General features: G+C 42.3%; 1 protein-coding gene across 1 annotated transcript in view; it reads right to left on the bottom strand.

Annotated features, from left to right (window-relative positions):
• The window catches only part of LOC126369093 (dynein axonemal heavy chain 3), a 73,063-nt gene that overhangs the window by 45,673 nt on the left and 14,999 nt on the right, over positions 1-12,391 (bottom strand). The window contains exons 14-30 of the mRNA XM_050013386.1: positions 11,038-11,300; positions 10,149-10,306; positions 9,570-9,762; positions 8,831-9,057; positions 8,309-8,486; positions 7,581-7,843; positions 7,045-7,246; positions 6,272-6,442; positions 5,819-5,966; positions 5,324-5,522; positions 4,823-4,991; positions 4,500-4,693; positions 3,576-3,704; positions 2,761-2,962; positions 2,121-2,273; positions 1,707-1,930; positions 612-780 (exon numbers count right to left, since the gene is read on the bottom strand). Coding sequence (XP_049869343.1) covers positions 612-780; positions 1,707-1,930; positions 2,121-2,273; positions 2,761-2,962; positions 3,576-3,704; positions 4,500-4,693; positions 4,823-4,991; positions 5,324-5,522; positions 5,819-5,966; positions 6,272-6,442; positions 7,045-7,246; positions 7,581-7,843; positions 8,309-8,486; positions 8,831-9,057; positions 9,570-9,762; positions 10,149-10,306; positions 11,038-11,300 — 3,242 coding nt within the window. The remainder of the gene's footprint in view (positions 1-611; positions 781-1,706; positions 1,931-2,120; positions 2,274-2,760; positions 2,963-3,575; positions 3,705-4,499; positions 4,694-4,822; positions 4,992-5,323; positions 5,523-5,818; positions 5,967-6,271; positions 6,443-7,044; positions 7,247-7,580; positions 7,844-8,308; positions 8,487-8,830; positions 9,058-9,569; positions 9,763-10,148; positions 10,307-11,037; positions 11,301-12,391) is intronic.

The following is a 12,391-nucleotide window of genomic DNA, read 5'->3' as shown; positions in this document are numbered from 1 at the left end:
CTAAACCCTATTGAGAAGGAAGCATTACCATTACAAACTTTACATGTGGACCACATTGGACCACTGACCGCAACCCAGAAACAGTATAACCATATTCTCACTGTAGTAGATGCCTTTACAAAATTTGTTTGGTTATTTCCTACTAAGTCAACCACTAGTAAGGAGACATTGTCGAAACTCTACATTTTACAACAAATGTTTGGAAACCCAGATAGAATTATTTCAGATAAGGGGACTGCATTTACAAGCCAGGATTTTAAGAAGTACTGTGAAGATGAAAAGATTGAACACATTCAAGTTACCACTGGAGTGCCACGTGGGAATGGACAAGTGGAGCGCATCCATCGTACCATTATACCGGTATTGACCAAGTTATGTGTACAAGATCAAGGCTTATGGTACCGGCATGTTAGTAGAGATTAATATTTTTTTTGTCTAGGGCAATGTTCTAGACTTATCTACCAGTGGCGTGACTTTGACTTTTTCTGGTAATGGCGAAACGATTACATTTGTAAGGTGAAAAAAATAATATAAACTGAGTGAAACTGATTTCCCGAGCTTTTATTTCCATCCCACATACTCTTATATATTTTATGTATTTTTAACCGTACCTGTATGATCTCTCCGCTCATGAGGCACAGCTTCTTGTTGTCATCGAGCACAGTGTTCATGTTCTCGATCCACACGGCGTCCACGGGTCCGTCGAACATGATCCACTTGCGGTCGCGCGTGATCGACATCGCGTACTCGCGAAACGCTATCGCTAGTACACCGTCTGACCTGGGGGAATATGGGTTTGTTAATAGTCATATGTTGCATCATTGCATCACATCTGTAAACCTAAAGGTGCCCCTTACCCTTCCGACCGAGTAAATAAATAAATAAAAAAATATATAATGAAATTAAATGGAATGGAAATTAATAAATCTCGCCAGCTATGTTTAACTCTCATATGATAGGAGGCTATCGCCATTGCATGGGACAACTGCAAGGAACCACGTGATGTCAATTACCTATACTCCAAACTTGAATTCGAACGCATAAATAAAGTAAAATTCAGCTTTTAAGAGCCTTACAAAGAGAAAACAGGATTCCAATACCGCTAACCACGCATTTTGTCTCTCAAAGGAGACCCCCTATGAAGGCAAACTATGCAGAATCGTCAAAACTATCACCCTTTAAAACTTTGAAAAGTCATTGCGGTAGCAGGTTTCGGATAATTGTACTATCCTTCGCATCAAAGATTCCTAGCCATGGTTTAAATCAGGAAGCTTCATCACTTGCTATCAGGGTGGCCTTATTAATAGCCACATTGAAGATATTCATCTAAGAAAGCAATATTGATGCAATATAAGCAGTTATTGAAGCAATTTGCCGTTGTGCATATAAAACTAAACGCGCGATGGCAACAAAGTCTACATTATTTTAACTTTACGCGGTTATTATCATAATTAAAGCACATAATAACGGGTTTTTACCGCGTTTAAATGGGGATATGAGACTCCCGATATTCACTACAACTACAACCACTCCAATCTCATGAGTCATTCCGTGATCATATCCCCATTTAAACGCGGTAAGAACCCGTTATTATGTGCTTTAATTAAGTCTACATTAGATTAGTGAATTGTTTCAATGTGGCATTATAACCCCCAGAAAGCTGTACTGTTTGGGACCTTTCTCAGTAACCTTCTAATTCTACTAACCATTCATGCGAGGCGGGATCGAAGCACCCGTACAGCTGGCCCATGGTGATCGCCTTGGGGTTGATGATGCGGTAGATGGCTCCGAACTCTTTGTGCTTAGGCGGCGGCTTCATGAGCTGTAGCGCGCGCAGCGACTCCGCCAGGCTCTGGTAGGCCTGAGTCTTGCCGCCCATTGGAGGGCCCACTATCATGAACCCGTGGCGGACCAAGATCATCTCGTAGATCTGAGGGACAGATTGTTTGGGTTTTTTAAATTTCTGCTTAAAATGACGTGTGTTCCATAAATGTGTGGAATAAAGCCTGTCGATTACCCGTCCCTTTTCTTTTCAGTGGATAAGAAAATTACAGGTATAACTTAAAATAAACACTTATATGGTGTGTACCGGAATCAGCACCAATTTTTCAAAAAATTACCTGAATAATTTTCTCGATGTACCAGTCGGTCTTCTGGAGGTTGCGCTTGTCAAGGTCTTTGTTAACGCACTTGAGCAGCTCCGCGCGATCCGGGATCAGGATGGGGATACCCGGGAACAGATCCGAGTATATACCGGAGAACAGCGGTACGTCCTGCACAAATTAGTATTAGCATAAAAGTAAGTTATCCGGGATCTAAGTTTGTAGTCTAATTAACAAAATAAACCTTATCTTTTATTTCTTATTCTCACTTTGAAGAGGTAGTTTATATTTAGGCCCTTAACCAAGTGTGGTGGGGTCGAGGTGATTGGATAAAGTTATTATTATCGGTTGTTGTTTATTAGCGTACTTAATATATTTTTATAATTTTTGACATTGACACCAGGGGTATAAAAAAGCCACATCGAAGCAATATTGCTTTTTTGATGAATTGCTTTGATGTGGCCTTTTTAACCCCCCAGGCTTCATGAGGTAACGACAGCGATTACAATCCAAATATGAAGAGTTTGGTCTAATGTATTTGATAAATCACGCGGTAAACAGCGTAATTTCATTTCACAACATCTAAAACAATTAAAAAAAAACCTTATTTAAATTATATAAGGACACGAAAAGAACAGAAGACCTAATAAAGACCCACCTGTGACAGGAACTTAGGCATGTTGACATCGATGATGGCTCGCAGCACGAGCTGTGACTCATCCTTCTGAGTGTAGGCCTTCTTCAGCGCCCCGGAGGCGAGCAACACCGACTTGACAGCGCGCATGCCGTAGTCGTAGTGGTTCTGAGACGACAACTGCTCCGAGCATAGCTTGTATGCTTGGACTATCTTGTGGGCCAACCTAGGAAAGAGATTTTATTTGAAAAATGAATGAATGAATGATGAATATTGTATCAAGATCGAAGGAAATGGAATTTCATAGTCTCTGCTTACCCTAGTATGTATGCAATTATGTATCAATCATTGAGCCAATACAATCAGTTTTGACTATCGCGTAGCCAATAAAGTTGGCTCATTTACGCGATATGCGGGTAGCATGATATAGGGGTTGTAGCCTTAGCATAGCTCCAGCACATCGCAATCATCGCGCAGCTTATAGAATTTGCGTTAGTTTTTAGCATTAGATTGACGTATGTGATATTATTAGTCAATGCAAGTCATTTTCATTATTTTTACTTCTTAGTGGGTTTTAACTGAAGCGGAGCAGAACGGAGATCTGCAGGAATCCAGATCACCGCAATGGTGAAAATGACTGTCTTCTTTCTCGTTCTCACCCCCCGTTACAGTTCATTCAAAACGATTGTAACTCGACTAGGCATTCAGCTAATAGGCCGTCTGGCATCCCAATATCGGTTGGTAGTAACCAGCTGCGCCAGTTACTTAGCCCCAGGCTCGGAAGACTCCCCGTGGCCAGTTTGGCACATGAGAAGACCTGATCGGCACTCAGAACTCACGGTTTGGCGTTGACGAAGCCGTTGGAGTAAAGCGTGATCTCGCCGATCATGGCGTAGTCGGGTACCATCATCGCCACGGTGCGGAATAACACCTTCAGGTTATCTGGCAACTCTGTTCGACCCGCGTAACTGCAATCAGGATTGTAAAGATTAGATTACTTTTTTCTTTCTTGTGGAGGTTTAGAGTCCTAAAAAAGGGTATCCTAGTTTAGACTACAGCCTTTATAAATATTACCATGTGTTGTAGAGGAAATAAAGGTTTTACTTACTTGCTTAAAGATATAATGTGTCTTAGTTTCGAGTTCAGGAGACCAGGGTTCATATTTTGGAATCGCTCGCGTTCAAAATATATTACATCCGAACTTGTCAGTTGCAAGATGAGACAGGTATATATATTTTCGCACGTGTGTTGAAGGTATTCTGTTATGCAAGTGTAAACGTGAACGTGGCGAGTCAGTACAGTCGTATTTTGCTAAAGAAAAATAGACTTAATTCGTCTCGAACTCGATTGAGTGCCCTGTCTCGCCAGTTTTGGTAGATCTGAACAAAGCATAGATAGCGTGAAAATCAAACTACGGGCAACAACTCTACTGTCACATCACAAATTTTCACGCAGTGCATTGATGTTGTAAGTAGTAAAAGTGAATATGTATTCAAATATAATCGTTTATTGTGCTGAAATGTGCTTTTTACTGTCGCAATTTACACTTATTAAAATGTATTCGAGACTCATCCACGATCAAATACATACAAGTAGAATGTAGGTAGTAATGTGTGTGTAGCTCAAAGAAGAATAGTATTTCTCGTACTTACGGTAGCCTATTATTGTTCCAGTTTGCGAAAATAGTAGATGTAAATATTAATTTTTTTATAATTTTTGTAAAAACTGTTTGTTGTCTTGAAATAAATTGTCACAAATCTCACCCAGGATTCATGGTAATAAAGACAGCGCAGGTAGGGTTGAGACTGATCTCAGTGCCCTCAAAAACGAAGCGCTTCTCCCGCCTCAGGATGGCCAGTTGGATGGACAGGATCTGCTGTGCGACTACTGACAGCACCTCTAATTCTATGCGGTTGAACTCGTCGAAACATGCCCAAGCGCCTGATTGGGCTAGACCCTAGAAAGAGGGGAGAATCAATCAGATTTGTATTAATGCGGACCGATGCCGGGACTTGAACCGGTGCTTGAGAAGCAAGCCGATGACACACAGGTCATTACATAAATTTAAATACAAGGAAAGAGTTACCTTGAAGAATTTGCCAAGGGCCTTATAGTCTAAGCCGTCGGAGCAGTTGAAGACCACACACTTCTTGGCGACAGCCTTGGCCAAGTCCTTGGTGGTCTCCGTCTTGCCCGTGCCGGCGGGGCCTTCTGGCGCGCCGCCCAGGTTCAGCTTCAACGCGCTCATTAGTGTTCTGTAACAATGGATACACGAGTCGTTAAGCCAAGTCTGAGATCATCGAGTGGCTTGAAAACTGGCTAATGTTTCACATATCTCCACCAACTCGCAATCGTACTCCATACAACAATCTCCTTCTTACAGTGCCTTACTGCGTAAGTGCAAACGAGGCAGACAATACGCGCGCATTCCCCTTACTCCTTAGCGGTTTGCGGCTATAAGACCCCGCGGGGGTGAGGTAAATCTAGCTCGGCGTCCAATACGAATTGGTGCGGGCCGGAGAGAGTGGCATCTCTCTCTCCCGCATTGCGAAACCTCATGAAATATATAGTTGTACCAATCCATTACCTGAAACAGCGATCAGTCAGCGGAGTGGCGACCAGCCGGCCAATGTTCCCGAGGTACTCGAAGTCATACTCCACATCAGTGGTGATCATGGAGCAAATGATCCTGTCGGCGCGGTGGTAGTAGCGCAACTGAGCGATCCAGTTGAAGTCGGTTATGTCCATCACTTGCTTGTCGACCATTTCCTCGATTATTGAGCGGCCTGTAAAAAAAAACAGCAAAAAATGGCATGTTTTTGAAGTTTCAAAACCAAAACTGTCAACTAGTGCTAGTGCTCAGCAAAGATCAGTTTCAATCTTCAAGCTTGAGCTCTTATGGTTACGGTTCTGCCAGATTTTAGTTTGGCAGTTTGAAAAATAATACGACAAATGCAAGAAAGATACAACTAGTTTTAGGACTGTGTCAATGTACGTGTCTTCTAGGTCTTCCTGCCAGCTCTACCAACAACCTTCACCTTATATAGCGCTAAAGATAAAATAGCATAAATTTATGACTTACCATGCACATCGATGACGATGAGCGCTTCAACCGTGATACGGTTGCCGGGGTCAAGGTCCCCTTGCACCAGGTACACCAGTCCCGTGATCTGCTGCGTGCAAAGGTTCACCATCTCCGGCAGCGTGTGGTTCGTGATGCACTCTATAGCCTGCCAGTCGAAAGTTGTCTTTAATTACATTTCTGGAAATATTCATTTTTAAACTTCCCCATAGACACTAACAGAAAGGTCGATGAGATGTGGGTACCCAGTTATTTAATAAAACACAATTGGTATGTATTCAAAATAGGCTCATAATATGTTAGGTGCCTATCCAGCAAAAATAGTTCAGTCGAATACTTTGACCAGTAGACCATAAATCTCATAAGATCTAGTATTCCCAAACACAATAGTTAAGAAGAGGGAAAGAAAGATTGGCCCTTACAACCTTAAGAGTATTTTTGCATTGTACTGACCTCAGAGGTATACTGCACACAAGAGCCGACCTGCACCACTTGTCCGGGCCAAGCGAGCACCCACTCCTCCCTCTTGACAGTCGCGTATCCGTTCACCGCCTCCGCCGCCACGTCCTTCAGCGAGATTATCATCTGCTGCTCCAGTTGCTGCAGCCAGCGCTCTACCATGCCCTGGATAAACGAAACACTTGTATATGTCGAACACGATGTCCGTGACTCACTCAACAGGGCCCGCATAATACCATCCCCGTTGCTCTTATGCTGAGTGAGGTCCTGTTATTCAGTGCCTCTACCTACACCACTTAACTAGTACCATATAACTAACTAAATAGATCAATATTTTTCTTATGACATTTACACAAACTTTTTATTGTTATTGTGATAAAATAATTTATATAGATTTACTTCAGGTAGGGGCCAATGGAAAGCGCAGAGTATTTATGTAATTAAATAGAAATTTGGTGAAATCTATATCGTTTTATCAAACAAGATTCTGAGCTATAGGAGGTAACAAAACTCAAATTGGTATGACACTAACTGTTACTACTTTTACATAGCTCTTGAATTTTGGGACGTCATTATGATATAATATTTAATTCTTCTTCTTCCTCAACAATACTAGTGTCAAGGTTAGGGAAAATGACAATCTCCCAAAGTGATTTTGACAATAATGTCTGCATCGCTAGCCGACCCGAGACTTCCAGATCGTGAGCCGAACGTTCTAACCACTGAGGCTGTTAACATTTCATTTAAATAACCTAAAGCGATCATACCTTGGCATCAGCAGGTTGTATACTCGAGGACAGATTGACAATTTCTCCATCAGCTGACGTCATGCCGGTGATCTCCTTAGCCGCATTGAACTCGAGCGTGTAGATGCCCTCGAAGCACTTCTTCAGGTGAGGTTGCACCTTCATCGGGTCCTTGGTCTCTGACAGGATCTCCAGCAGCTCGTCATTGGAGAGGAAGAAGAATCTGGGGAGAAAGAACAAACAGAACAGTCATGTTATACGCAGTGAAATCGAAGTGACAACTTACATATATAAACTCACATCCATAACCAGAAGACAGCTACTTTCTACGAAATGCTAATTAGGAAATGATGAATTGTATAGTGACTGGTGATTGCTCATACGCCACCATGCAAGAAAGGATATAAGTCCCCCTTTTATCAATTGATTGAGTATACAAGCACTGTGTTTTGTTCGCTTCCAATCCAGGCGACTATTACTACCGGTTTTTATTTCAGCTAGATAGATTGCGTGCCAAATGATCACTTTTAATTTATTTACACCATAATCCTTCTCACCTCGGGAAGAACAGCCTCTTCTTCTCCAAATAATCGTTCAATCCTCGTTGAATTTCGTCTAATAAAGAGTTATTATTCTTCAACTTTTTCAGCAGCATGGGATAGTCGGTGGCTGGAAGGACCATGGGTTCCTTAAAGGTGGCGCCCATGATGGTCCGCCAGTCCTTGTCCACGTCTTTGAAGTTGCGCGCTTCTGTCGGCATCTGACGCATTATGTCCTCAGACGAGAAGATTGGCTCGAGGTACATCCAGGTGGCTTGGCACTGGGGGAAGAAATGAAAAATCATCACTCATCGTTTTGTTTATAATAGTTAGTTTCCAAGGTAAAGGAAACGGGATAATACTAGGGATATGATGATGATGAGTTACAGTTTCCAAGGTTTTAAATAACCGAAATTGCTCTTAACGATAAAGCCTTTTTTGCCTTTGATGGGTTTGCTCTTGGCCCCAGACTTGCCCGAAGGCATTGACGAAGCCTAAGATGGAGCTCGCCCAGAAGGTGCCTGTTCCTTTTCTTTAGTTTTCTTGGCAAATGACAGATCTGAAGGTACCCAGCCTAAGTGATAAGCTTTGAAAGACAGAAAAGGTCAACCACGCCTGTAGTGTCGATATTTTTCTGTGATGTTAGCTGTCGTGACCCGATAAGCTCTGTGGCTCCTCTATGGCTCATCTATGGCTAATTGAGAGCCAATCTTTTTCGGTACCATATCTAAGCGGGATTAGCTGACCTGCAACCACTGGTCCAAGATATCCTGCATGCTGATCAGCTTCTCCTCCCATGCGATCATGTCAGCCTCGAACGCCTTCACGTATGGTGAGCCGCGCATGGTCTGCGACTTGAGGATGTGGTCGTCCAGCTGTTGTTGGATGTCGTCCAGACCCGTTAGGATGCCCACGCCGGTGTCCCTGGAGGACGAATAGGGTTAACACTTTCATTCATAATAGTAAGACAGTTGGGATCGGGACCACGAGTACTACAGAAGTAGGGTCACTATCTATCTACTTAGCCAGTATCCATACTGTAGGTAGCGTACTTTTTTTTTACTGCACTGAAGTTTAAAATTTATATATTCTTTACTATGCTACATACCTCTAGAATGACCTCGGATGGCATTAACTACTTGATTGGATCAAATTTATATTGCTTTTTATTACCGTTTTTCTACTCATTAAAGACATTTTTGTATGTTTACTGATTTGCTTTGTTGTATTTCTCAGAAAATAAATTTATGTATTTTCATAAAACTAACCTGTACGGCACAATCTCGAACTTGATGCCGACCCACTCCTCTTTCATCTTGTTGAGGGCCTTCTCCAGAGAATATTCCTTGCTGGCGTACTGTTCTATCTCTTCCAACTGGGCTGCGTATACGTGGACCCCTTGTTCAACCATGTCTGCCAAGGTCGTCTCTGGCTCGTGGATCACCTCGGTGCCGATCAGATCGCTGATCTTGGCCCAATGGCGGTCGCGCATACCCTAAATGGTAAAAAATAGAGGAAGCTTTAAAAACAACTCGGTGTTAATATAGTTCGTATCACGAAAGACGTACCACGGCCACGACGCTACTGTAGCAAATTCTGCATAGAATTATTATGCATTGTCAATTAGTTTCATAAAAATGCGTCGACTTCTTTCGTTATTACTTTAAACACAGTTTATTTTTAGTCTTCATTTTATAATAAGGCGGTCTGTATTCAAAAAGTACGCCATAATGTCTGTAATATTCTTCAAGAACAACAACATGCCAATATTTTTGATATATTTTTCAAATGGCTAGTAATAGGTACATTCAAACTAAATATCCTCACCTCACCGAGGTTTCTGAAAAACGAACTAAACCAACCAAAATAAAAGACATGACACTTTATTGAGCACAACGCACACAAACAAAATAAGAACACCAGATACAAAAATGCAACAGGCGGCCTTCTTGCTCACGTAGCAATGTCTTCCAGGAAACTTTTGGGTACAGGAAAACACCAACTGACCTTATTACAAATAGCGCAGAGCACCGGCAGTAGGACCTTGAACTTCTCCACCTTGCTCCGCACCATGTCAGCGATCCTTTTGGCGCCGGGGAACTCATACAGCTGTCTGCCAAGCTTGTACAGGAGCTTCCACCACGCCTCCACGTCTTCGGATATCTTCTCCGCGTCCAATCCGAGGAATGGACCGTGGTACCTGGGAAAGAAAATATGTGGATAATTAACCAATACGCATTTATCAATAATCTGAATAACCATCATCTTCTATCGTGTGGGTCGTCAGGTGGAGTACCTACCTCATCAAACCTGGTGTCAGGGTTACTATTGAGCCGCCAAAGGTCCCTGACGTGGCTTATGTAACGACTACTTACTTACATCAGTAAGTAGTAACCGGGAGCAACGCCTTCCCGTGCCTTCCGAAGCACAGATCATCTTACTTACGGACAATCAGGTGATCAGCCTGTAATCCTAACCAAACTAGGGACCACAAAGTAATTTTTGTGATATGTTTCCACCGGGAATCGAACCCAAGACCATGAATAACCATGACCCCTAGAGTTGATGAGGTTTATCGACGCTTACCAGATCTCATAGCCCTCGTAGAAATCGCAGGCAGTGTGCCACAGCTTGTGGAAGGGGTCAATGCCCGCCAACATACTCTGCAAGCTGAAGTACACCGACACCTCCTGGTCCAGGAGCTGCTCCTCGTTGATTATGTCCTCCGCTTCGTACTTGTCTTCCTACCAGCCGATATCAACTGATTAGTTAAATAACTTCAAGCTAAAGTTCCCGCACAAACGCTTCTTGACAAATCGAGAAACTTCTTGTGAAAGTATGGAACGAAAAGACAGAACGAAAAGTCGGATAGAAAATTATGATGCTTTAGCCTCGTAATAGTTAAACAATGTGATTTGGATTTTAAAAGCCATCTGGTTCTTAGGAGGTTAGAATTGTTAAAAAACCGTGATGTTAAGAAGTTTCTTGCGCTAATTCAGCTTTTCAACACTAACACGTTCCGAAATGGTGGTAAATCATATGATTGTACTACTAAAATATAGTCTTAACCATCAATACCATCCGTCTCTCATTTTTTATTTTCATCTCAGAGCATCTTACATTGAAAATAAACACTCATGATTCGAAACCGAGACCCATACCATCAAACCACTAAATGCATATCTGATCGCTAGCCCATTACGGGCCTTCCCTATGGATGGATAGGGAGATCGGGCCTTAAACCACCACGCGGGCCCAGTGCGGATTGGTGGTTATTAACGACTGCTAATGCAGCCGGGACCAACGGCTTAACGTGCCTTCCGAAGCACGGAGGAGCTCGAGATGAAAACTTTTTTTTTGTGGTCACCCATCCTATGACCGGCCTTTGCGAAAGTTGCTTAACTTCAACAATCGCAGATCGAGCGCGTATACCGCTGCGCCACCGAGCTCCTCAAATAAAAATGCATATACTCACCATTAAATTCTTCAACAATTCGTCGACTTTCGCGACTGTTTCCTTCAGCAGATCGATATTAAGCAGCGGCGGGTCGAACCGCCTGAATAGTTCCAGTTCCTTCTCGTGTTTCTTTAGCTTCTCCTCGAAGATTGCCTTGTTGCTCCTCAGTTTGTCTTCTGCCATAGCCTTCTTTGTGTTCAAAGTCTTTAACGTCAGGTCTATAGTGTCCTCCATGTCCAGAGGCCAGAGGAACACTCGAGTGTTCAGGTTTATATCTTCGACTGAAAATTATTTTTCCTATTGCCTTAATTTCATCATCATTAATTTAAGAGCCAAGCTCTTTTCGGTGTATTAAAAACTGGACCTGTCAAATCTTTATGTTAGGTAAGCGGACGCATAAAAATGGGACAACGCTAGAGTTGATGCTCATTCTTGCCTAGTTTAATTCACAACGTGATTACAAAAAATTATATAAACTCAAAATTTTATTGCAAGTATCCGTGCTTATGAAAACTAGTAATGAGAAATAATTGGGTCGTGTTCTAGGTTCAAGCTATATTATGAACTTCTAACGAACAACATTTTCGATTTTCAATTTAACTTATTTATGAATTGTAATCACGAAAAACGTAATAATAAGTCCGATATTTTATCAGTTTTTGTATGACTGCTTTTTCATACAAATTCCATAGTAATTTCGTGTTTTGACGTTTAGTAAAAAGTAACTTGTAGGTTACTTTTGTATCAAATCTTTTTACAACCTTTTTTTGTATAAAATCTTTTTATTTTGAATATTTTTTACTTTTTTATACGATATTGTTTTTCTTTCTGACTTTTGTGTTCTGACATGGAAAGGTGAAAATTAGATTAAAAACTGAAAAATTGTTGAATTATTTCCCACTTTATTTCCACACTGGTGACCCCGTTAGAACATGGAGAAGGAATTTAGAGACGCACGAAGCGACGACCCAGCTGACGTCAGAGATCGCGTTTCTACAACACCATCCGTCAACATCGATGTTGATAAAGTCGGTGTACGGATTCCTCCGTTTTGGCCAGAGGAGCCGGAGATATGGTTCGCGAATGTGGAGGGCCAGTTCCTGATTTCCGGAATTACCAGCGACACCACCAAATTTTATTATGTGTTGGGACAGCTGGAGAACCGGTACTCCAGAGAGGTGAAAGATATCATCGTGCGACCACCCGCAACTGGCAAGTACGAGAAGCTCAAGACCGAGCTCATTAAGCGCCTCTCCGCTTCCAATGAGAAGAAGATTAAGCAGCTCTTGATGCACGAGGAGCTAGGTGACCGCAAGCCTTCACAGTTCCTGCGACACCTGAAAAGCCTTGCTGGTGATGACGTGCCCGACGA

This window comes from Pectinophora gossypiella, chromosome 8 (assembly GCF_024362695.1).
Source record: "Pectinophora gossypiella chromosome 8, ilPecGoss1.1, whole genome shotgun sequence".
Classification (NCBI taxonomy): domain Eukaryota; kingdom Metazoa; phylum Arthropoda; class Insecta; order Lepidoptera; family Gelechiidae; genus Pectinophora; species Pectinophora gossypiella.
Note: the sequence above shows the minus strand (reverse complement) of the source record. Positions and strands in the feature narration are given on the sequence as shown.